The sequence below is a fragment of the Argopecten irradians genome, chromosome 1, assembly GCF_041381155.1.
Source record: "Argopecten irradians isolate NY chromosome 1, Ai_NY, whole genome shotgun sequence".
In the NCBI taxonomy this organism is placed as follows: Eukaryota; Metazoa; Mollusca; class Bivalvia; order Pectinida; family Pectinidae; genus Argopecten; species Argopecten irradians.
The window spans coordinates 36,487,155-36,513,034 of NC_091134.1; the positions used below are offsets into that span (position 1 = coordinate 36,487,155).

At 35.8% G+C, this 25,880-nt stretch overlaps 1 protein-coding gene across 2 annotated transcripts in view; it reads right to left on the reverse strand.

The window, feature by feature from the left end:
- Positions 1 to 372: 372 nt before the first annotated feature.
- LOC138326255 (uncharacterized) overlaps positions 373 to 25,880 on the reverse strand; it is a 68,713-nt gene continuing 43,205 nt past the window's right edge. Inside the window, exons 1-2 of one of the 2 annotated variants that reach the window (XM_069272385.1) lie at positions 17,541 to 17,674; positions 373 to 4,472 (exon numbers count right to left, since the gene is read on the reverse strand). In XM_069272385.1, coding sequence (XP_069128486.1) covers positions 3,022 to 4,029 — 1,008 coding nt within the window. In that variant the 5' untranslated portion in view covers positions 4,030 to 4,472; positions 17,541 to 17,674 and the 3' untranslated portion in view covers positions 373 to 3,021. Of the gene's footprint in view, positions 4,473 to 17,540; positions 17,675 to 25,880 lie in introns of those variants that run through there. The other variant, XM_069272378.1, reaches the window with a different exon arrangement.

The window sequence follows — 25,880 nt, forward strand, 5'->3', positions numbered from 1 at the left end:
TCCACTCTGGAACATGTCATTACAAAACTGAAGACTCTACGTGCGACAACAGATGAACATATAGTTTATTCCTTTGGTGTAGATCACAAGAATCGAATAACGGTCACTGTTGTTGACTGTGACTTTGAATTTGCCTGCCACTGTCTCTGAAATCTGTAAAGAAAGTCTGATCAGGCATGTATGTGCTTGGTCAATTTTCTCATCACGTTTGCTATGAAATAATCAATGGGTGGAGATAACGATAGTGATAGTAACCCTTGGACTAACGAGGATAGTATATATAAGGAAATATTGATATTTTTAACATTATAAATAGCAGCTAGTTTCAATTAAAAAAATAATCGAATAAATGTAAAATATAACAACATGAAATGGGTTTTACCAGTTTATTTAAACAGTACACCTAAATAATTTATGATATTATTCAAGTGAACATGACATATGCTATTAACAGATCTCTACCAACCATATTTACATATTATTTGTGTCATTACTAGTATCACCAAGTCTTTAGATGGGAGTGGCGAGGAAACTGGCTATTTATATACTTTTGTATGGTCAAATTCATATCATGTGACCCCAATGTGGTCACGTGAAACCGGTAAGTATAGTCATGTCCTTATACAACGACTTCATCATTTTGCTGAAACTATTTCCTTTGACATCAGAGCTAGGGGTATGCATAGATGGAGTATCTTGAGACTCATTTGGATTTAGAAAGAGCTTTTATTCCTACGAATTGACATTGACGCAAAATACACGAAAGTGATTTCCAGAAAATACAGCATACTTTAAAAGGGCTCGTAGTGTGTTTAATCTGCACAAGTCGTTATTATAATGTTACATAATATGTATTATAATATAAGACATTCCTGGTTTGATTATATCTGAGTACATTTGGTGTTATATTTTGATTTTAACAATGTCACATTTTTTGACAATTAAAAAAACTTTCGACATTCATCTTATATTTATATGCATATAAGTAGACCAGTGATATTTTATAATTTTCTTAATCATACGATGATAGTGTCCTCTAAAAGAAACAGGGCATAAATGATACCCATCATTTTAACAATAATTGGTGTTTAATCGTATATATATATATATATGACTAATTAACATAAAAAATATTTCATAATAATTCATCTTGCTTTCGGTGCACGCGCAATTAGTACTGTATTCAATATATGACATAGTGCCACGGAATGTTTTTTTCGGGATCCAGTTAATTATCTTTAATATTTTTATAATGAAGTAAATTTGGAAGCTCAAACTTTTTAATGGTAAACCGTTCTTTCCATTTGCATCCATGTTGTAAAGTTACATAAGAGGTCTGGCGTAGAAAGCAGCAATATTTTATAAAGATAGTATATTACAAATCATGAATAATAGTTTTATATCCTACTATTCTAAACAGAGGTTTTAGATTTCTAACATACATTATAATGATATACAAATATTAGGCAACTGATTGTTATCCGGTATAAAAGTTGGTACGTGTTATTTCAGTGGTAAAATATCATAAAATCTTGCTGCACAATATAAATGTGGAATTTGACCTAAATTTGTATGGCAGTTGTCACTGTGACGTGACCTTAATTTGTATGGCAAGTGTCAATGTGACCTAAATTTGTATGGCAGTTGCCACTGTACATGTGACCTCAATGCTTATGGCAGTTGTCACTGTGACGTGACCTCAATGCTTATGGCAGTTGTCACTGTGACGTGACCTCAATGCTTATGGCAGTTGTCACTGTGACGTGACCTCAATGCCTATGGCAGTTGTCACTGTGACGTGACCTCAATACTTATGGCAGTTGTCACTGTGACGTGACCTCGATACTTATGGCAGTTGTCACTGTGACGTGACCTCAATGCCTATGGCAGTTGTCACTGTGACCTCAATTGGTATAGCAGGTGTCACTGTGACCTCAATTGGTATAGCAGGTGTCACTGTGACCTCAATTGGTATAGCAGGTGTCACTGTGACCTCAATTGGTATAGCAGGTGTCACTGTGACCTCAATTGGTATAGCAGTTGTCACTGTGACCTCAATTGGTATAGCAGGTGTCACTGTGACCTCAATTTGAATTGCAGTTGTCACCGTGACCTAGATTTATATGGCAGTGGTCGCTGTGACCTAAAGACCTAGATTTTTGAATGGTGGGTGTCGTCAATAAGTGGATGAGTTTTAGCAAGTGTCCATATAAATCATTTCTGTTTATTTCTCCATGCTTTTACATGTATTAACTTTGAGTATTAATGCATTTTGTTAATTTCAGGACACCGAATCATGTCAATCTGGCCGTCACAATATAGCTTAGCAATTATATACAATTATTACAAGAGAATCCGCTGCTAAAACTGCATTGTAGGCTTTGTAAAATAACAATGAATATCACCGAAGAACTTATATACGAGTGGATATCAATCAGTAATTGGTGGAATATTATTATATAATATTATGGAACAATGAATAAATATTTACATTCATGTCGATTATAATACATAAATGATATATATCCACATCTTTACAATGTGGAGTTCTGGAGTCGGATATCAGGTAGCATAGAACTGTTTGTAACACAAGCACCACTCACGTGATTGTAATGTTGCGCATGCCTTTGGAAGATTAAATGGCATGACAGCCATCTTTTACAAATGTCTTCTCGTGAAATACACATGTGGCAATTTTGAGCGTTTACAACTATGACATAATTGTCATTAAATGATACTCCATTTTTTATGCATATAAATTATTGTACAATACACAAAGTTTTCTTTCCAATTCATTGCAACATACTAGCAGGTAATTAACAGATCTTATCCAAAACACAACTTCATTTGAAAATCCTATCAGTACAATTAATCCACGTTGATGTTAGTGCCATATTTATCACTTTTATCAATCAGAGATATATCGTTAACATTTACTACACATAGAACAACACATCCGGGTTATAATTCAACACACAAACACACAACACACGTGGTTTGGATATTCACGTATATCACCATTTAAACTTTTCCCTCCACGATGATTTCTCCGCCATTGTCCGTCTGCTGACTGACGTTTTGCGTGTCATTATGTGGTTCTATGATTCTACAAAATCGCGCTATTCTAGCCATTAGAAGCCAAACCTCAATCCGAAACTGTGAGGAGGACAGGAAATATATCTCTGTCTTTATGGAATACGTGACAAATTGAAGGAACGAAGCGACAGGGCTGTATATTGGGTGCAGAATGAAGAAGACTCGTATGATACTATTTGGCACGTCCAGTAGCACGGTTATAAAGGCCACACTAAGGAGTGAAGGTGTCGTTCGGAACTCCTTTTCCTGAGGCAGGCATGTCCTCTGTCGCCGGACAAACTGTTCCTGTTCCGGCGAATTGGACTGGCTGTAATATATACAAGTTTTCACCGCTATAAGGCACGATAACACTAGAATGGTCCCCTGTGGTATAACTGCTACTAGAAAAGCATCCATTCGGGTCAGTTTCTCAAACGGTTTATACAAGTTATCGTCAGGCCAGGGTAAACAGTACAGCTTGTCTGGACTTGGTCCTATTGTCCATGTGATGTAGTGGTAGCAGACGATGGACAGCACGGTTAGTGCTGCTATAACACATTTAGCACGGAACACAGTACAAAAGTTGGACTTCTTACGTGGCCAACACAAACCTATACTTTTCTCTATCACAAGAGCTGCAAGGAACCAGATCGACAAAAACGTAGAAACGTGATTTACGTACATGTTTATCTGACAGGAACCGTGCATATGGTACACCGGAACTTCAAACACTGGTAGGTGCGCGAGCATCTTACTACACAGGAAGCCATTGTCAGCCATTGCCATGGCAGCCATATACCGAGATGATGACGCCTTCCGTAACTTTGTCCTCCAGAACAGGTAGAAGCTCAGCACGTTCAGAGGCAGGCCGAACGCGACTACCACGGGCACCGCCCATTTTTGGAAATCGTACAGGCGTTGTATATCCTTGAGAAGGTCCTCAGACACCAACATGTTGTACGATGGAATTCAATCAATTACGTCTAATAACAGAATATAATACACAAATAATACACAGAACTCCTTCAGAATTCCGTACTCATAGACTTATCCGACGCTGGTTAAGAAGTAATTTCCCCACTGTAGCGAATTAAAGTTACAAGCTTCTCTGATTCCATCTGTTCTGTTCCAACCTGTTGCCATTTTCTTATCTAAAGCAGAAACTATTTTACGTTGGTTTCACGATGTACCTGTAGCACATGAATCCATTTATGTTGCCTACATAAACGATGTCACCTCCGTATATTGGTTCCGTGACAATGTGTTGGGTGGGACCCGCACGAGAGTCACTCTAGCCCTGGTGACAATATGATGGACGTTATGGTAACTTGAGTATGATGTGATAAACGACATATTATCCGCGTCCGACTGCTCAACGCTGTGGTCAGATTGACGATCTGCAAGAATAGAACAAATAGTATAGTTAGTGTTGGTTAATGAAATATCAATAGATTGCAGCAACAGTAGCGACCACCTAGTAGTGGCGTTATTAGTAGGTATACTGATTATATAGAGAGGTACAAAGCATTCTTGTTTTTGCTTTATTTTTTAGGTGTTTTACGTACGTATAAGGCAATGGATATCATTAGTTTATTTTTGTTAGGTGTTTTATGTACGTATAAGGTAAGGGCTATTCTGAGTTTATTTTTTCGCGGTTTTCATCGAGTCGCGAAATCAACATGACGCGATAATGATTTCGGATAGAGACATCTGAAAAATCTTCAATGTATTTGACTCCTAAAAATTGGTATTAGCTGGTTCATTGAGTGACGTAGACGCGATATGGTCGTACTGAATTAAGTGTTTTTGATGCAAACGGATAACAAATCGGACATATGCAGTTTTAAATACAATGCAAAACGATTGTGCTTTCGACTTATTCATCAATTTTTTAAAAGCATTCTGATGATATTTATAATAAAATAACAACAAAATTATACATCAAGATGACTGCCAACATATCTAGGTCATAGTTTCTGCAGGCAGTGCACGTCTATTTGTAGTCGACCGGCAACTCTCCAGAACAAAGCCAATTAAGTAGCGAGATCTACCTCTTGGCGGGGATTTTTTAGGCACAATGCCTACAATAATGCTATTTTTATAATCATGTTCCATCAATAATCCTGATTTTTGGTTGATTAAAACCTAGTTGGAAGTGTGAAAGCTTTTCCGAAATTATTTTACAATCCCTGTGAAGTTGCAGTACACAACACAGCAAACCATTGCTTTTTTAATTACAGTATGGTAATGGTCTTTTGCAGTTATGCACATTGTCTGTTTCAGCCATTCGTTTTAGTTTAGGAACATTTAAAGATTTTTTTTTCTATTTCGAACTTTTCAAAATGTGACGCTTTTCGAAAATTTCTTTTATCGAAATCATGTAATATGAACCTTTTTACAGCAGCTGTAAAAACATCAAACGATTCGAGTCCACGCTATAAAACAAAGTCACGTCCATTTAATGTATCCTCGTCATCCAAACATTATAAATCGCGATTACATCAATATTTCCAAGGCCACGTGGAAGATACTAGCACTTCACGCAACATCACCATCAACAACCAACGCTTGTCAATCAACAGAAATGCATCAGTCTACCCGGTGGCAAGAAATTTCAATTTGCTAAACGATAGTTTTAGGGATATGCAGGGGATCGCTATCTAGGTCCCATCGACATTATACATCTAGGTCACGCCCACGTGATGATTTTAGGGCCCATTCATATTACATAATCTAAGTCACATCCATATAAATCTAGGCCACGGCATAATAAAAATCTAGGACACATTTATATTTTAAATCTAGGTCACATCCATGTAATAAATTCTACGTTACATTCATATTATAAATCTAAATCACATCCACATTTCAAAACTAGGTCATACACATAACTTTAGGGCTTATCCATTTCATAAAGTCTAGGTCATGTCAATATAATAAATCTAGGTCACATCCACAGTATAAAACTAGGTCACATCCACAATATATAACTAGGCCACATCCACATTAAATAACTATGTCAGTATGAATGTTCAAGGGTCAATGAGTGAAGTGTACAGGGGTTCTTCACGGGGTACTATTAAAGAATTCGCTGAACATGATGATTTCAACGCTTTTACGTCAGGATAGAATAATCTCCGTGTATTCAAAACGATGACATGTCTCAGTTGCTAGAAAGAAATTTTGCTCTCAGATAGATGTGTCCGTTAACGACAGTACTAATGATGGGATTTAGGACCAATGCGGATGACCTACACATGATTCGAGCCTTAAAAACTCCATTGTCTTGTGTAATATAAAACGCCTGATGTCATTCGTTACACCTTGTTATTCCCATTACAATATCGCCTTTTTAGGATCTAATCCACTATGTTGATATCGTTATGTAGCTACTGTCGTAAACCACAAGGCATTTTCAGTTAGGATTACGATCGAAAATCAACATTATCTGAAGGTTAAAATGTTTTATAGTCAAGAAATGGCCATCACATTCGTAAAAACCTCCTACTCACAATGACAATGGGGATTCATTTCACTTTTCTTTTATCAAATTGTGGATCAACTCGGGTATCATCAAACATCGAAAGAGCATTACCCTACATTGAATAGGATAAATATACCTGCATTACCTTCATAAAAGATGGTAAAACTACCTGCATTGCCCTTTATTGAAGAGGATAAGACTACTTGCATTTCCCTTCATTAAAGAGGATAAACTATCTGCATTACCCTTCATTGAAGAGGATAAACTACCTGCATTACCCTTTATTGAAGAGGATAAAACTGCCTGCATTACCCTTTATTGAAGAGGATAAACTACCTGCATTACCCTTTATTGAAGAGGATAAAACTACCTGCATTACCCTTTATTGAAGAGGATAAAACTACCTGCATTACCCTTCATTAAAGAGGATAAACTATCTGCATTACCCTTTATTGAAGAGGATAAACTATCTGCATTACCCTTTATTGAAGAGGATAAACTATCTGCATTACCCTTCATTAAAGAGGATAAACTACCTGCATTACCCTTCATAAAAGAGGATAAAACTATCTGCATTACCCTTTATTGAAGAGGATAAACTATCTGCATTACCCTTTATTGAAGAGGATAAAACTGCCTGCATTTCCCTTCATTTAAAAGTATAAAGTTTCACATAATTCACATAATTATCTCTAGAAATTGTTTTTCGGAGCACTATCTATTCAGTTGAAATCGCAATAATTCAAATCTATGTTTGAATAATTGGAAGGTGGATTATCAGTATCCTGAAAACTAATCTGGTTTTAGGTTGGTCTTGTTAATCAAATTCTTAATTTCCTTATTCTTTTCTCCACAAGTAAAATGAAATAGAATACTCTATAACGGAATATTCCCGATAACGTTTCATCACCATGGAAACTTCCATATCGCCATGAAAAAACGTGTTGTTTATTATAACCCATATAAAAGAATAGCATTAGTGTTCAAGGTGATGAGAGGTTCAACGGTTAGAATAATTGATTTCGGAGAGAAGCTTACAGGTATAGTTATATTTGCTGTAATCGACCTTCAACGCCAGATGGGCAAGACGATAGGGGTATTTTTTTCCAAAATAAGTTTAGATCCGCGTGGTTCTTGTGTTGTATTAGAACCGGAGTGTTTATTGCCTGGCGTGAGCCTGGCTTAGACTGCTAATGAACACGTGGTTAAGCTATTTGTGTTAACTTAGAGCGTAATGAACCCACCATCGTTATTTGTGATCATTTGGTAGTATCACCTTTGCCCTTTCAGGCAGTGATCTACTTATCGATAATTTAACACACATAATTATAGTGTTTACGAAAAGTAACCCCTAAATAACAAATTTTTCAGAAACACATTTTCCAACAGGAAATTACGAGATCAAATCCTACGTTAGTAAATACTATTTACAGAAGGTTTTTCGTAAAGCTGTTAAAACGATGATTTAAGTAGTAACGTAAAATAAATCTATTTTGGATTTTTTCTCGGATCATTGTAGGGTAAAAATTGTAAGGTTGAACACAATTGATTTCACTTAAAATACATATTACTAATATATTTAACCATTATTTTGCAATGCGTTATTCTACATTTGCATTACTTTACGGCGAAAATATCTCGACATCTCGTTGCTCTTATAAATTGCATTCATATCCAATGTTGTCAGCTGGTTTTCAAGAAAATCAATCTTAGCCGTAAAGCATTCACATTTCCCGCAGCTAAATCAAATGAAAAATAAAATAGAAAAAAATAATAATAATAAAAAGGTGATGCTAATTTTTTTAGAATAAGTGTTTGGATTAAATACGTAGACATATAGCATTAAGAATCCTTTTTACATTATCTCTGCGTTTCTATACTGTTGTAAACGTTGGTCATTCATGGCAGCATTGATCCTAAAGATTCTGTGCATACATGTACGTATTTACAGAAATGTTTCAAAACGCTATTTTTTCAAAAAACAACCTTCACTTTGCGTTTGCGATAAAGACATGTTGGGTATAGAATCCATGCTTGCTTCCCACGAAAACCATCTCAATTCTGTAACAACCTTTCATTAATTTGGCTTATTTTTCTATTAACAGCCACGATCATTCTAAGGATCACTAGCTTTCCGTAACAAATAATAAAAAAAAATCTTATAATAATAAAAACATAAAAAATGTATATCTATAGCCTCAGATGATTTACAACACCAATCAAATGCAAGTTTCCCTGTGTAACCCAGTAGTAGTCAACTAAAAAATGGATGAGGGAAAAAAATACGATCCGTTTTATGGAAATTAACATTTAATCTATTTCAATTAAATTGTTCAGAACGTGATGATAAGTGTAGTATAAACGTAAAGCTTATAACGTTCGCAACTCTTTACAAAATTATCAATGTCGTTTTACATTTCCATCCGGTCACATTGTCCTGACCACGGGCAAAGCAAGCGTTATACGACTTTTATGCTGAGAGCTAAGCAGGAACAGTAACTGCAATGTTTATTGACTGTGATATATCTCGACAAGGAGACAGAACCAACCGGGAACCTCCTTCAGAGGGGCGAACAGACATTTAGGAAAAGAGACAAGAATATCAAAAGTTGCCTTTTTGATCTTCAAATGGGGACGACGAACATAATTCTAACACCCTACCTCTAATATGGCACATAACATACATTGGTCAGACCAATATATTGAAAAAACTTTTTCTGTAAACGGAAGTGTAAATTGCAGACTCATTTGACCTGGGGATGTCTCACTACTGAATCTCTCGTCTTTATCGATGTATTAATCCGCCACACCTAACCAAACCCTTGTATTGAACTTTTTGTTATATAAGTACTTACACCCTCTTGCTGACAATCCGTACGTTGTTAGGATGGCGTCATACGCATGATAAACGACCATATAAAATGATACTCAATGTCCAAAACAAGGTGACGCAGACGCTTGTTGTGTTTGAATAAGTGGTCAGCGGTTTGCACTATTTGTCCAGTAATTGCCGACTGGTGTGAACGCACGCCAGACACTGATCACAAATTGACGGGTATTCATGCACGCGTCAATGCTACATATTTACTTCTAAATTTATTCATTAATATCAATTTCCTTACATTATCAGAATAAGTTTCGATCACATTGTTAGTTGGCAGTGTTATTCTGAACATGGCTCGACGCTATGTCGGCGGTGACCCTAAATCTATAGGTCTAAAGCAAGCAATCACGGGCGGTTGATCAGAATATCAGTTTGCACTGACGCTATGACCCATCATACATATATACAAATTGGTGGTGAAATAGTTGTTATTGATTTAAAAGTGCAACAGTATGAACGCACACCGATAAATTAATTGTGATATATTTAGGGGCGATGATGTTCCAAACATGTCAACAGTTTCAATAAACACAAAATCTGTTTTTAGCATAAAAACATATAACAAGAAAAAAGGCTCGTTGCGACACAAGAGTCAGGTCATTCTGGGTTATATTTAATCAGTACAATCTTTTTATTTCCTCTTAGTCAATAGTATCAAGGTGTTGATAAATAAGATATTGCAAGCATCATGATTAATAACGATAGACAGAAATCTAAGACAGGGCACGTTTTTATTCTATTAGTTCGCTTGCTCTCTTATATCTAGTCATTCGGAATATATCATACCTTATCAAATTTAGGATGAACTTTAAAGTCCAACGGTGGAAACTTTAATGAATTATAGCATGTTTTAAAACTGAAAGTGCACGATGGAAACTTAACAGAAATAAGAAGAATTTCAGAAAAAAAAAATCAATACTACCAATCCTTGAGGAAGCAAAGTCCATCAGATTCCATTTCAGATTAAGCAACACAAATCCGAATACTTAATCAACAATTATTTTTAAATCTAACATTGTCGTTGGTTGGTTACTTCCGGTGGAATCAGGCAGTAATTTGCTTCATGTCCATCCGCTTCAGAAATCCAAGTCTATGATCAAGATTCCTAATAGAGGTGGTCCGATTGGTATCTGATTTTGAATTCTTAATTTAAATAACATTTTATACCTATAATGACAGGTTGCAAGAACGTGATATTCGATTGCTCAAAGAATGCATTTGTAAAATAAGAAAAAATTACAGTCCTTGTCACTTGGGCGGCACTACCTGTGTAATACGATTCGTAATAGAACGCGCCCACGGGACAAAATGGACTCGGGCGAAGTCTGGAGAGAAAATCCATAATTCTTTCTCTGTTAGGCAACTGCTCAAATACAGGGTAAAGACTAAATCAGAGTGAAGATTGAAAAGAAAATGATTAAAACACGTGAGAAGATTGAATTTCCAATTTTAAATGTTGGCAAAAGGACAGTGGGTGTACATGTTTATTCATGTTGAAGGGACATTTACCAAAGTTCGTTAAGTCCGACATAAAACGACAGCCTACGCAGCCTCTTGAATCATGTTATTTTAGAGAATGAAGGGTCGGGGAAACCTTATTCGAATGTCTAGAGCCCTAGAAATGTTTAGTATATACACGACATTGAATACAATCTTCATTAATGTCGCGGGCATATTAGGAAAGATAATTGATTACACGGCCCAGTAAGCGTAATTCACGACAGTAATGTACCGACAGCACCGATATATAATTACGGATCAGTCCAATAACAATGATACATGTGTAGTTTTACATTAGCCATGATTAAAGTTGGAGCAGTGTACATTATTTATGGCAGAATTGAAAATTAGTTTTGAAATTGTTTTACACAAAATGTGGATATGGATGTTTTCCATCGTTAGCTTTACATTCATTAAACTGGTTAGAACATTACATAATCTGGATGTGATTGGTACACACTCGTTTGTATGTGTATCTACGTCGTTGCGTCATTCATTATTGTGTTTGCGTAATCATTAGATGCGTCAAAGAAATATAGAACGATTGTACTTAACAGGTTGTTCGTGCATGCGTATTGAACAGGAATATTTGTTATCAAGTGGTTTTTGGTGTAACGGGTCCTTTCTCAAAGATTGTTGTGTACCAAAATAGACAGTTGAATGAGTGAATCATTCGTCTAGAAGTCGAGTGCTCAGAGGTCGACGTCAAATCTGACACTGTTATTGCGCACTTTTTAACGTTAAGTATATCAACTGAACATTTCAAAAAAAGTCTATTGCTTCGCAGAAGGGTTCAACAACCTTGCCTTGTATGTTTTTGTTTCCGTGTCTTCCGTATCCAAGAATTACAAATAGGGAAGAAGAGTTTGACTGGCCGGGACAGTGCCGATGACTGGTATTATTCCAATAGGTAATCAGTATAGTGTTTAGTTAATGGCACCTTTAATTGGACCTTAGTCTGTCCACACAATTTCCAGCAACAACAGATGTGCCGATGGCATTTCACAAACTCAATTAGGTATTTAAAATAAGCTTTTGGGAAAAAACGTTCAATGGTTACTTATTCTATTTTCCGTACAAAATCAATTTCTGGTTAGTTGAACCTCCCCTATACTCAAGTAAGTGGACTCAAGGGTAGTTATTAATGTTCAATGAATTTTGTCTGCCTAGACAATCGGTAGGGGGCAGAACGCTATCTAAAATATGGATGATTTTGTTTCTTCTTGTTTCTCTACGCGTCACCTTGGCGACAAGGTACAATCGGCGAAGCTCGAGCTAATCTGTTATCCATCCTTATACACCAATTTCGTTCCGTCTTTATGTTTTTAATTTGCAGAAGAACCGTATGTTTTATTACTATACATTAATAAGGGTGGTATTGATTTGATCATTTTTGTGTCCCAGTAGCCGTTATACCGTCAATTTAAGGACATGATTTATAACAAATCGCCACCGGAAGTACGAGATATGTGTAGAGTGATGACCGCTATGTTTGTAAAGTCATTGGCAACGGCGATCCAATCGAATGTCTTTTTCTTGACAATAGCTACCAAGGGAGCATTCATTGAAGTGATAGCACTATAAATCCTGAATACAGTGGATTCTATGAAAATCCGAAGTATCTCTTTTTCATAAATGGCAAATGCAAATAACTGGAAAATGAATACAACACAACTTGGCACTCGACATGCATAGAGACAAGCGGAAATAAAGCATAGACGGCACAGATGATCATAAATCAACGTTATTAGACATATCAGCAATATTGTTCAGACAGTACTGTGTACCCACGGGCGTAATTAATCTGGGGGATCGAAAGGTCAGTGATCAAATCAAGGAGTGAAAACCGTATCGGACCGAGGACAGAACGTCAGTTAATTTGGCAGGAAATAGCCATTCACTTCCGAGTGAACTCAGACAAGTGGCTATGCTATATTAGTTGCGATGTATTGGTATGATAAACGAGAGGAATACTATAGGAACGACTGTTTACCAACCCTGGCCTGTACATTAAGTCTCTATAAACACAGCCGATAGTATCACAAACATCGGTAAACAGCCTCTACCGTTACCTAAACGACAAACATGGTTATCATATTTTGTCTTATTTCTAATAAAACAACAATCATGTTCACTAGATTGTAGTAGTGACGGGTATCACACACACTGGTCACAACCGTTACCAATAACAACAATTCTGGTCACCAGATTGTCTTATTGACGGGTATCACACACACTGGTCACAACCGTTACCAATAACAACAATCATGGTCACCAGATTGTCTTATTGACGGGTATTACACATACACTGGTCACAACCGTTACCAATAACAACAATCATGGTCACCAGATTGTCTTATTGACGGGTATCACACACACTGGTCACAACCGTTACCACTAACAACAATCATGGTCACCAGATTGTCTTATTGACGGGTATCACACACACTGGTCACAACCGGTACCACTAACAACAATCATAATCACCAGATTGTCTTATTGACGTGTATTACACATACACTGGTCACAACCGTTACCACTAACAACAATCATGGTCACCAGATTGTCTTATTGACGTGTATCACACACACTGGTCACAACCGGTACCACTAACAACAATCATGGTCACCAGATTGTCTTATTGACGAGTATCACACACACTGGTCACAACCGTTACCACTTACAACAATCATGGTCACCAGATTGTCTTATTGACGGGTATCACACACACTGGTCACAACCGTTACCAATGACAACAATCATGGTCACCAGATTGTCTTATTGACGGGTATCACACACACTGGTCACAACCGTTACCACTAACAACAATCATGGTCACCAGATTGTCTTATTGACGGGTATCACACACACTGGTCACAACCGTTACCAATGACAACAATCATGGTCACCAGATTGTCTTATTGACGGGTATCACACACACTGGTCACAACCGTTACCACTAACAACAATCATGGTCACCATATTGTCTTATTGACGGGTATCACACACATTGGTCACAACCGTTACCAATAACAACAATCGTGGTCATCAGATTGTCTTATTGACGGGTATCACACACACTGGTCACAACCGTTACCACTAACAACAATCATGGTCACCAGATTGTCTTATTGACGGGTATCACACAATCTGGTCACAACCGTTACCACTAACAACAATCGTGGTCACCAGATTGTCTTATTGACGGGTATCACACACACTGGTCACAACCGTTACCAATAACAACAATCGTGGTCACCAGATTGTCTTATTGACGGGTATCACACACACTGGTCACAACCGTTACCAATAACAACAATCGTGGTCACCAGATTGTCTTATTGACGGGTATCACACACACTGGTCACAACCGTTACCACTAACAACAATCATGGTCACCATATTGTCTTATTGACGGGTATCACACACACTGGTCACAACCGTTACCACTAACAACAATCATGGTCACCAGATTGTCTTATTCACGGGTATTAAACATACACTGGTCACAACCGTTACCAATAACAACAATCATGGTCACCAGATTGTCTTATTGACGGGTATCACACACACACTGGTCACAACCGTTACCAATAACAACAATCATGGTCACCAGATTGTCTTATTGACGGGTATCACACACACAGGTCACAACCGTTACCACTAACAACAATCGTGGTCACCAGATTGTCTTATTGACGGGTATTACACATACACTGGTCACAACCGTTACCACTAACAACAATCGTGGTCACCAGATTGTCTTATTGACGGGTATCACACACACACTGGTCACAACCGTTACCAATAACAACAATCATGGTCACCAGATTGTCTTATTGACAGGTATTACACATACACTGGTCACAACCGTTACCAATAACAACAATCGTGGTCACCAGATTGTCTTATTGACGGGTATCACACACACACTGGTCACAACCGTTACCAATAACAACAATCATGGTCACCATATTGTCTTATTGACGGGTTTCACACACACACTGGTCACAACCGTTACCAATAACAACAATTATGGTCACCAGATTGTCTTATTGACGGGTATCACACACACTGGTCACAACTGTTACCAATAACAACAATCATGGTCACCAGATTGTCTTATTGACGGGTATTACACATACACTGGTCACAACCGTTACCAATAACAACAATCATGGTCACCAGATTGTCTTATTGACGGGTATTACACATACACTGGTCACAACCGTTACCACTAACAACAATCGTGGTCACCAGATTGTCTTATTGACGGGTATCACACACACTGGTCACAACCGTTACCACTAACAACAATCATGGTCACCAGATTGTCTTATTGACGGGTATCACACACACACTGGTCACAACCGTTACCAATAACAACAATCATGGTCACAAGATTGTCTTATTGACGGGTATTACACATACACTAGTCACAACCGTTACCAATAACATCAATCATGGTCACCAGATTGTCTTATTGACGGGTATTACACATACACTTGTCACAACCGTTACCAATAACAACAATCATGGTCACCAGATTGTCTTATTGACGGGTATCACACACAATGGTCACAACCGTTACCAATAACAACAATCATGGTCACCAGATTGTCTTATTGACGGGTATCACACACACACTGGTCACAACCGTTACCAATAACAACAATCATGGTCACCAGATTGTCTTATTGACAGGTATTACACATACACTGGTCACAACCGTTACCAATAACAACAATCATGGTCACCATATTGTCTTATTGACGGGTATCACACACACTGGTCACAACCGTTACCAATAACAACTATTATTTTTGAACATTCGTTTGGTGCTCGCCCAGGTGAAGACGGTTCTGGTTTATACCTCCAGGCGGAATTTCATATACATGTATACTACATTGTCTAAGTATGGTGGTATATACACTCCTTTTTACCACATTCAAGGAGTGGAACGCCTGGTTCACACGTTGTCAGTAAAAGTATGCAATTCCATTCATTCATTCTATTGACACCTATCACCACCATAATACAACTAATACCATACACTCACTCTAACTTTATCTTTTTCTTCCTCTTTCCACATAAATCACTCCACATTATATCCCAAAAACCTACTAACCTTTTTTGCTACGTTTTCCACAAAAACACAACCATCCTACCCATACCTACACTCATCATTACTATTCAAACCATATTTACATACGCATGCATTACGTCTACACAAATTATCTATAGTCATTTAATGTCACGTCCAAATGCAATCTGATTAAAACATATGGTCTAAATGTCATAGAATTCCATTTTGCTCATCTTCGGTGTCATATTTTTATAAATGGATTTCCATAATTAAATTTTCCATTTGGCAAACAAAGTTTTCTTCATTCCCAGGAGATATTATCTTTCTTGTCATGAATCTACATTTTGTGAAACGTACGTATGATAAAATTCTCTAAAAGTAGTAAGAAAAAATATACTATATCTGTTTGTAGTTGCGATATGTATACTTCTCTGTCTTTTTGACCGTTTTATGACATACAGTCTAATCTCTTGTCATATTTTCTGAGCTATTCGAGTTTTCTTTCCAGTGGAATGACTTTAATGAACTAGCGTAACAATCGTATTACTAGACACATATGCCCCAGTACATTATTTACAAAGGGAAAGAACAGGGTAACTAATTCGATCAAAATTTCTAAATTAGATCAAACTTGAACCAACTTCATAATAATCCAACGTCACAATAACCCGACTCATTTTGTCCAATATTACAACAACCCAACTCATTTTGTCCAATATTACAATAACCCGACTCATTTTGTCCAATATTACAATAACCCAACTCATTTCGTCCAATTACAATAATCCAATTCATTTTGTCCAACGTCACAATAACCCAACTCATTTTGTCCAATATCACAATATTCCAACTCATTTTATCCAATATCACAATAACCCAACTACTTCTGTACATTATCACAATAAGCCAAATCATTTTATCAAATATCACAAAAACCAGCTCATTTTGTTAAATATTGCAATAACCCAAATTATTTTGTCCAATATCACAATAACCCGACTCATATCGTCAATATCACAAACAAATCATACCACCAAATTACGTAATACAATAAAGCTCTGCATTATGTCTAAAAAGATAATTCACCTGTTGGATCAATACATGCACCATGTTCATTTTATCAATTCCATACTTATACAGTCTAACAATACATTCATATAATTTCATGAAGATAAGTATGCAGTAAGCAAACTCATGATATATCTTATAAAATTCAAGATAAGTAGTTCCAAACAGTCCGAAACAACCAACATTAAACAATTTAACAGATTTCGCATTATCACATTTAGACTAAATTCACCTAAATTATGAATACTCGTGTGCAAAACAAATGAGTTAGATCATTTTGTTTACTAAGTTAATCCAACAGGTAAAACATTTCAACTAGTAGCTGTTAATTTCTCACTGGCAAAAGTTTCTTAAAGTATTTGTAAGTTGGCTAAAATATCATAGTTTTAAAATTAAGGTTTAAATATAAACATTTAAGTTAATGGGTATTGAAGAATACTTACATCTTCAAAGTTTCACGTATTCTATGGTCCGATATGCCAAGCCTATCAAAAGCACTGTTGAACATATCCTATCTGGTACCATAACACACAGACCGTAGTCACTGCAGCGCCAGGAATAGCACAGAACGTTGTTGCAGTAAAATCGGAATTCCAATCTATAGAACGAGCGCGGCTCTCTCAGATACAGTTATAGGCCTGGTAATTTATAAATACCAGACTTCCTGACATGTGCAGGTGAAACCGAGTGTGGCGAGGGAGTAACTAGGGCCAGAGTTTTGGCACATCCCAAAAGTTTTTATTGCATATCACAATACCTCATTATTGGAAAGATTAACATTGACTACTACGTTAAATGACGTCAGGTTTGCCATTGTAGCTGTTAATAAGGGTAATACGTGTTAATAATCTGTTCATGTCTTTGCTTATTGCTCCCATAGGTACTAACATGTCAAACGCTGCATGTTGTTCATAATGCCGATGAATGTATAGAGAGTATATAAAGCCATGGCAACAATGCTGATAACACCACTTGGCGTTGATAGAGGAGCTTTACCCTCAACAATGTTATAGAAATAAAATTAACGCATATCTTACCATACTGGTGACATTGTTGATAGTTAACAAACTTATTACTATATTGCTTTTGACGTTGCTGAACACTCATTCATTCTGTAGCTACACATTATTAGGGTATAATATGTCAATGCATTGTAGGCGCCAAAATGGTTTGGCGCCTACAAGGGAAAAACAATAAAATTATTTTATCATGTTCGAATACCAAAAGTCATTCGTCAACAAGAAGAGAAAGATCCAAGTTGTAATGGCCTTTTATTATCATGAGTTGAGAGACAACATATACAGATGCTTGCATGCAGAGTAGGCAACTGCATTGTATATATACAATTTTTTTCCATGGAAGTAAATACTACATCTAATGTGATTTGTTGTGCCGTCAGTAATTGTTCTAATTACCAATCATCCTATAAGTAAACACTATATCTAAATGTGATTTTCTGTAAAATCAGCATTTGTTCTCACACATAAAAACTATAAATTTGTGCTAACAGCATTACGTACGAGAGATATTATACTGTCTTGATATGCCGGTGTCTATAAATAGTGTTTTCCGAGAGACAATTACCTCTTGTACCATTAGGAAATCTGGTAATGAATACACATTACATTTAAAATTAGCACTGCTTATCGTATTTGTGTGTGATTACCATTATGGAGATCCATGACAATTGTCTTTAGTCTCTGCAGTTGTAAGTGTACTGCAAATATCACGCTCAATCTAATCACCAAAACAGTAATGTAAAAATCAATAGGACAACTTAACGAAAATCAGGTGATTGTATTCCACGGATACTTACCTGTATATAGACTTGTTTGTTTAAGTATAATTTTTCTTGTGACAACGAAACCAGCATTTTCCTGAACATGCTGTACCAAAAGCAATGGACTCTGCTAATGTAACCTGGGGATATTTTAAGTCCATATACAATCTAAGGCTGTGCTCTTCTAATTTCGCTGAAGTTTGATTTCGATATTTCAATCTGCATATGGATATTTTTTTTTATTCTAGCGTAATTTCAATTGACAACGACAGGAACATTTACTTTTAATTGGGACTCTTTGACAGGAAAGTTTTGTTAATGTAAAGTGGTGATATTTTAAATCTTCCTAGTTGTATTCTCACCGAAGTCTCCTTTCGATGCTTACCTGTGTATGAATTGTTTCATTCTAACGCAAATTCCTTTGACAATGACAAGAACATTTATCCAAGTAATCCAAAACCGACTCGTTGAAAGAAAATTCTCTGGGGTTTTCTTATATGTAATGTCTTGGTGACAATTTAAGCCCATATGCAGCCTAAGTTTGTTCTCTGCTACTTTTCAATGTCAATGAAATTTCATTTCGATACTGACCTGTTGATTTTTTTTATTCTAGAGAAATTTCTTTTGTAAACGACACGAGGGTATACATGTAACACCTGTTACCCCAAACAATTGATTCTAATACCACAGAGACTCTATAAAAACAAGTTCTCTAAGGTTTCGTTAATGTAAGCTGTGGATATTGTAAGCCCGTTGACAATGTAAGATTGTACTCTTTCTATCTTTGCTATCTTGCTAAAATCTCGTTTCGATACTTACCTTTATACGAATTGTTTTTATTCCAGATCAAATTGTCTTTACAATGACAAGAAGATTTGCCTAAAGACCCACAAAAATACGACCCTTTGAAAGAAACGTTCTCTGGGGTTCTTATTATGTAAGTTGGTGACAGTTTAAGCCCATAGGCAGCCTAAGTTTGTACTCTTCCATTTTTCAAGCTCCATTAAGTTTCGCTTCGATACTTACCTGTGCATATGACTTTGTTTTTATTCTAGCGTAATTTCCTTTGACAACGACACGAGCATTTATCAGTAACACATTTTCCCCCAAACAATTGATTCTAATGCCGAAGAGACTCTTTAAAAGAAAAAGAAAGTTGTTCAAGGTTTCGTTAATGTATGCTGGTGATATTTTAAGACCATAGAAAATTTAAGGTAGTGGTACTCTTTCTATTATCATCCTTGCTAAAATCTCGTTCCGATACTTATCTTTATACGAATTGTTTTATTCTAGCGCAAATGCCTTTGACAACGACAAGACCATTTACTTATAGAGTATCAGCTTGTATCCACGACAATTGATTCTAATGTCGTACAGACTCTTCAAAAGCAAAGTTTTCTAGGTTAATGTAAGCTACTGATATTTAAGCCCATATGCAATCTACGGTTGTACTCTAATGTTAAATATCGTTGAAGTCGTCGATCCTGTTCAAAAACGGTTTTTAGGACAAAGGGCTGTTCAAAGTTTACATAAAAGGATTGTGTGAAAATATAAAACGAATATTAGAAAGCCCAAAACTTTTTTTCTCTTTTCTGCAAAATATATTTAGATTTGGTCGTATTATCGTACAATGTATTACCAGAAGCGTTAAGTTTTGCAAAACTGATGAAAATAGCGAATTCTGTTTTTCACAGAAAACACTATAAATATTACTATTATAATCAGACATAAACATCCTGTTAAGTATAAATGCAAAATTTTGAAAGAAAACAATATCATAAACCCTTCATAAAAATAATTACGAAATTATTCCTTTGATACGTTTTACGTATGAATAACACGTCAATGTTTTCTTTGAAGAACATCGAAATATCTTGAACTGATGTTAATTCAAAAGGACCCCATGGCCTATTTTCTATACTATGATATGGTATAAATTTACATCTCCAAACATCTTATTGAAAATTAAAGTTTACATGACATTCATTGTTTCCTCAATTCCTTAACTACGTTTACTGATGTTGTTTCTTATGCGATTGTTTCACATACGTGTTCTTTACGCAGTTTCTTTCTCCGTCACGAAATGGGGCGGAAGGAACCGATGAAATCTATGTAATACCGTACATATGATAGAATCTTTACTATGGTAGCATATTTCTGCCATCATGTTATGTTTGGTCGTGTTTCGGTAGTTCGATTTTCCCTAGATAATTATGTTGACAAGTTAAGCTTTATCTCGACTTGTTGAGATATTTAAGTCGGTAAGTCGAGTTTTGTCAACAATCATCGAAATTTGAAATAAGATGATGGCAGAAATATGTAACTGTACTTACGCAATTACTTTATTTGAAAGTTTTCATGATCATTATGATCGTTTTCAAAGATGTTTTGTAAAATGTCCTCCAAAAGACAATTATTTATTGGTCTATTCAGACGTTTTACTTTTCCGAATGTTGCCACGACCTTCTGTGAATGATGAAGGTATTTACTTACTAGTAAGTGTTTTTTTATTAATGTCATCCATTTTGTAAACAAATAAATACGTGACTAATGATTTTGTTTTTGTTTTGTTAGTCCCTTACAAAAGCGTAATGATAACTTTTTAAGGTTATTTTTTCTCCAATTTTAATTAGATTAAAACTGAATCTGATAAAAAAAATGTTTTTACATTCCAGGGATACGACGAGGTCACGTTTCCAGCAATCTTGATTTCCCGAAGGGGCAAAATACAGCCACGTTTTTGTTTTAATTTTAGAGACCGAAATGTATTTTGATACACCTTAACCCTTATCAATTGAAATGCGACTGTGCAACTTTAATTGAATACGTGCTCTAATATATATGTCACAAGTATTAAGATCAAACAAAGCAGTAACCTTTATCACTGGTGATATCAAGTTTAAACAACTTTGTTTACAAAATGTTATCAAATGGTAATAATATATAGAAGGACACACATTAGTGTCTATATAATAATACATTTATTAAACGAGTTCGTTAACTTTATATTCAAATAAACTTGGCATATTGAATAATTTAACGACTTTTATAAGTTTCATATTTATTAGCCACGAGTGTGAGATTCTTTGTAAGTGTGAGATTCTTTGTGAGATAGTTTGTATCTCAATCATAGAGAGGCTCGGATATAACGTTGTCGTCTGCCGAGAAAATTGTGCGATATTATATTTTAATTATGACGTCATTTTTGCCCATGATGTCAAAATAAAGTAAAACTTAGTGTGTCTTAAATCATTTGTGACATGGTCGTATGACATGGCTCAACTTACCAGTTATACATGTATGATAAGTACCTTTCATTAAGCATTATTCAGTGCAAATGGAGCTTTACTACTTTAACAGTACTTAAAGATACTCCACCAACGACAGAGCATTAACGATACTCATCAATTGAACAATAATTGGTGTTTAATCGTGCATATATTATATCTAATTAACACAAAGAATAATATGAAATAATTTATTTTACTTTTAGCGCGTCCGCAATTCATACTTCATTTCATATAGGACATAGCGCCACAGATTTTTTTCGGGATGCAATTAATTATTTTTATTTTTTTTGTCTTAAAGTAGAATTAGAATCTCAAACTTTTCAATGGTGGTAATGGTGTAAAGTAAGAAACTTTTGCAACTGAAGAAAACACTAATTCGTCTACTCATGTTTTTGATAGCGAAAAACATGTCATTTGTCAGCGGTGAAGCATCTATAACCTTACCTTACCAATATGTTCTGCTTTAATGTGCTTCACCCGGGAACAAAAAGAGAACATCTATTGAACTAACCTTCCTGTTATATCTGCAATCTTAATACAACTTAAATTCCGATGTTTTATTTTGCCAATATAAAAGAAAGAAATCTAAAGAAATCAATAGAGTGAAATCAAATGGTTCATTCAGCAATATGGTTTTTAATTCAGTAGAAATGCTTGAACAAGTGCCTTGCACTTGATACCCATATTCATTCCAAATGTTTTTCAGCAATTAATTCCTCATTGTCACTAATCCGTATCTCAGAATCACTGGCGCCATTAGATCTCTGCTTTCTCCTGGTGATCATGTGTCATCTCTAATCTAAAGTTCGCATTTTTCTGGTGCAGGATATCTCCGATGGATAAATTCGCCTTAAAGCTATGCTACTTTGATGAGAGTCACCATGTGCCGTTAACAAAGGCACATATAGGATGAATTTATTACACTATGTATTTCATGTTTCACATACATTAAACAATAGTTACTATTTACTACATAGTTAATCTAAAATACACACATTTACTAAAAATGTACATGTTCTTGCATTACTAGTTTATGGAATGTCAAGTAGAAAGTTATTTTTGTTATTAATTTGCATGGTACATAGATAACGTAAATCTATTCCTTATGCACGATTATGAATTTATATCGCCCTTCTGAATCATGTATAGCATTAAAATAACCCTAAACATTTTTTAGAATTTAAGATTTTTCTAAAAGTACATTACCTTCTTATAATGCTAAACTGTGAATGCTCTATTTTGCGTACTCTAAGACAAACTTTTTAATAAGTATTTTCATTAACCAATACAAGTAATAAACATGTTGAGAAAGAGTATTGAACAGAGAACGGGTCTTTCTGGTAAAATACTGATGATGAAGAAATAGTGTGTTAATACCCTGTACATCACGTCACGTCTTTATAAACTGGCCAAGTACTCGGATCTGGAACGTGCAACATTACAGGAGGCAAATAAGAGGTAGGCATTGACGAATTTCCTCTTGCAGGTAGGGCAATAAAATGGTACATGTTGTCCCAATAGACATCTTTCATTTTGCCCGACACGGAGTACGGACACCGACACCGACACGGACTTCAGAAATTTGGGGACCGTAACGAAATGTAAAATAAGCAAAATTGTAACAAATACGTCATAAATAAAGTCATCGGCCAAACTAAATTATTGGAAAGATATCGATGCGCCACAACTCGATTTTTTAATAGTAAAAGTAAGTAAAATCACGGAAATTTATGCTAAATTGGTACCTGATTGAGTTATCTGAATTAAATTATAGTCGTTATTCTATTCTTAATATATATCTGTTCGGATAAACATGGAATGAACATGAAAAAGTAAGGCGCATTTAATTGGTTGAATTTGTTTTTTGAGACAACCCCCGAATTTGTGAAGTCCGTGTCGGTGTCGGTGTCCGTACTCCGTGTCGGGCAAAATGAATGGTGTCTAATTCAACGTGACTAAATTTTGACTATTGTAGTTTTCTTCCTCTTTTCTTTCCTACTTTCCTCTTTCTAACACCTCTCTTACTCCCGCCGCATTTTGGCTTCGATTTGAGTGTTCACTTCTGTGAGAAATGGTGGTGGGTTCTGTTCGCTGGACGAGACACATCAAAGTGGTGGTAAGGTGTTGCACCGAACCGTTACCATAGTGTGGCTGAGGTAGCAGTGTACAGTTGATTTGAAAAATTCAGCAAAATAATGTGCAGGCTTTAATTATGTACACACAGCTTTTTAACCTTAAATTACACCTATATAAAAGTAGATATATTTTTAATCTACACAACATTTGCAATTGTCATGCAGAGTTCATTTTTGGACAGGCCTGCTTTTTGTTGTTTTGTGAGCCTGTAAAAACCATGGTAACCATTTTTTTTTGAAAAATTGCAAAAAATTGGGATTTTCAAACCAAAATTACACCCCCTCTACTAGATTTTTTTTCTTGAATACAGTTTAAAACCAAGCATCACTGTCGTGATAGCGGAACTGAGCCTATTTCGACATAGGTATATTATTAAACTTTTGAGCAATCTTACCTCGTACCGCGGCTATCAATTTCTGCTGCAACAGCATTGAGTTTTTCCGTCTTAGACGAACATTCGGATACCCTCTTAACCATTAATCTCGAACCCATTTTGTTGAATTTCTTTATGCAAATGTGAAGCCTGCATATGTCTCTAGATTGTATTCACCAATGTTAGCACATACACATTTTTCATTTTTCCATGCACATACTAAAACAGGGGCTTTCTGCTTAATCAAAATCTCACCCATGGCCATTCGGTCTAACTGTACACTGCTACCTGAGTGAATTATGAAATTTAATGTCTTCGGGCATATGTATTAATGATATAGACAAGAGTTCAGCTATTACATGGAAACATATCATGATCATAGCGAAGAAAATTTGCGATAATTCACCAACTAACCAATAACTAAGAATAATAATAACCAGAAAAGCAGTCATATTATACAATACCCGAAGAAAAAATGGTATGAAAATGTCCTTCACTATCGGCAGACGCATTGCAAAAACGTGTCAACACTCATCACATCGCCAGCATCTCTGAGAAGGAATCGACAACGGTAGTAGTATCCAAGGTCGAAATGCGTATAGCGATAACAAATCCCTGCCACTCTCACCTGTCAAGTCTGTCTCACAGTAAGATATACTAGAAAACCGCACTTCCTGAAGGAAACATTAAGGAATACGATGATTGTTTACATGGCCGTTTAAACAGATATGTATATAGGACATGTATGTCAATGGTCGACATGAAAGACAGCCGTTTAAAAGTACATGTATGAGCAAGAAATCGTTACGGTGTGGTGACAAAACACTACCAGAAGAAATTTCTCCAAAATCTAGAGTGTATCAAAAGTTATCAGATTGATATGCAAGACAATGATCTGAGATATGGTGCAATTGTTATTTAAAAAAAAAAAAAAAAAAAAAAAAAAAAAACGCCCATGGAGTTCAGAAAATCAATCACTACTTATGGCCGTAAGATATATTCATCTACTGTGTTCATCATTTTTTCAATGCCGTTTACCAATTAGTCTATATAAAATCGTAAAAATGCAATAATCCATTATAATACTAATTATCAATCAAATCTCTTCACACACACTGCCAGTTCCTTTCGAAACCAATACCAAAAGAAAGGAATGTTTGTTCATGGCTTTAATCCTAAATACATTCGAGATGAAACGTTAGTT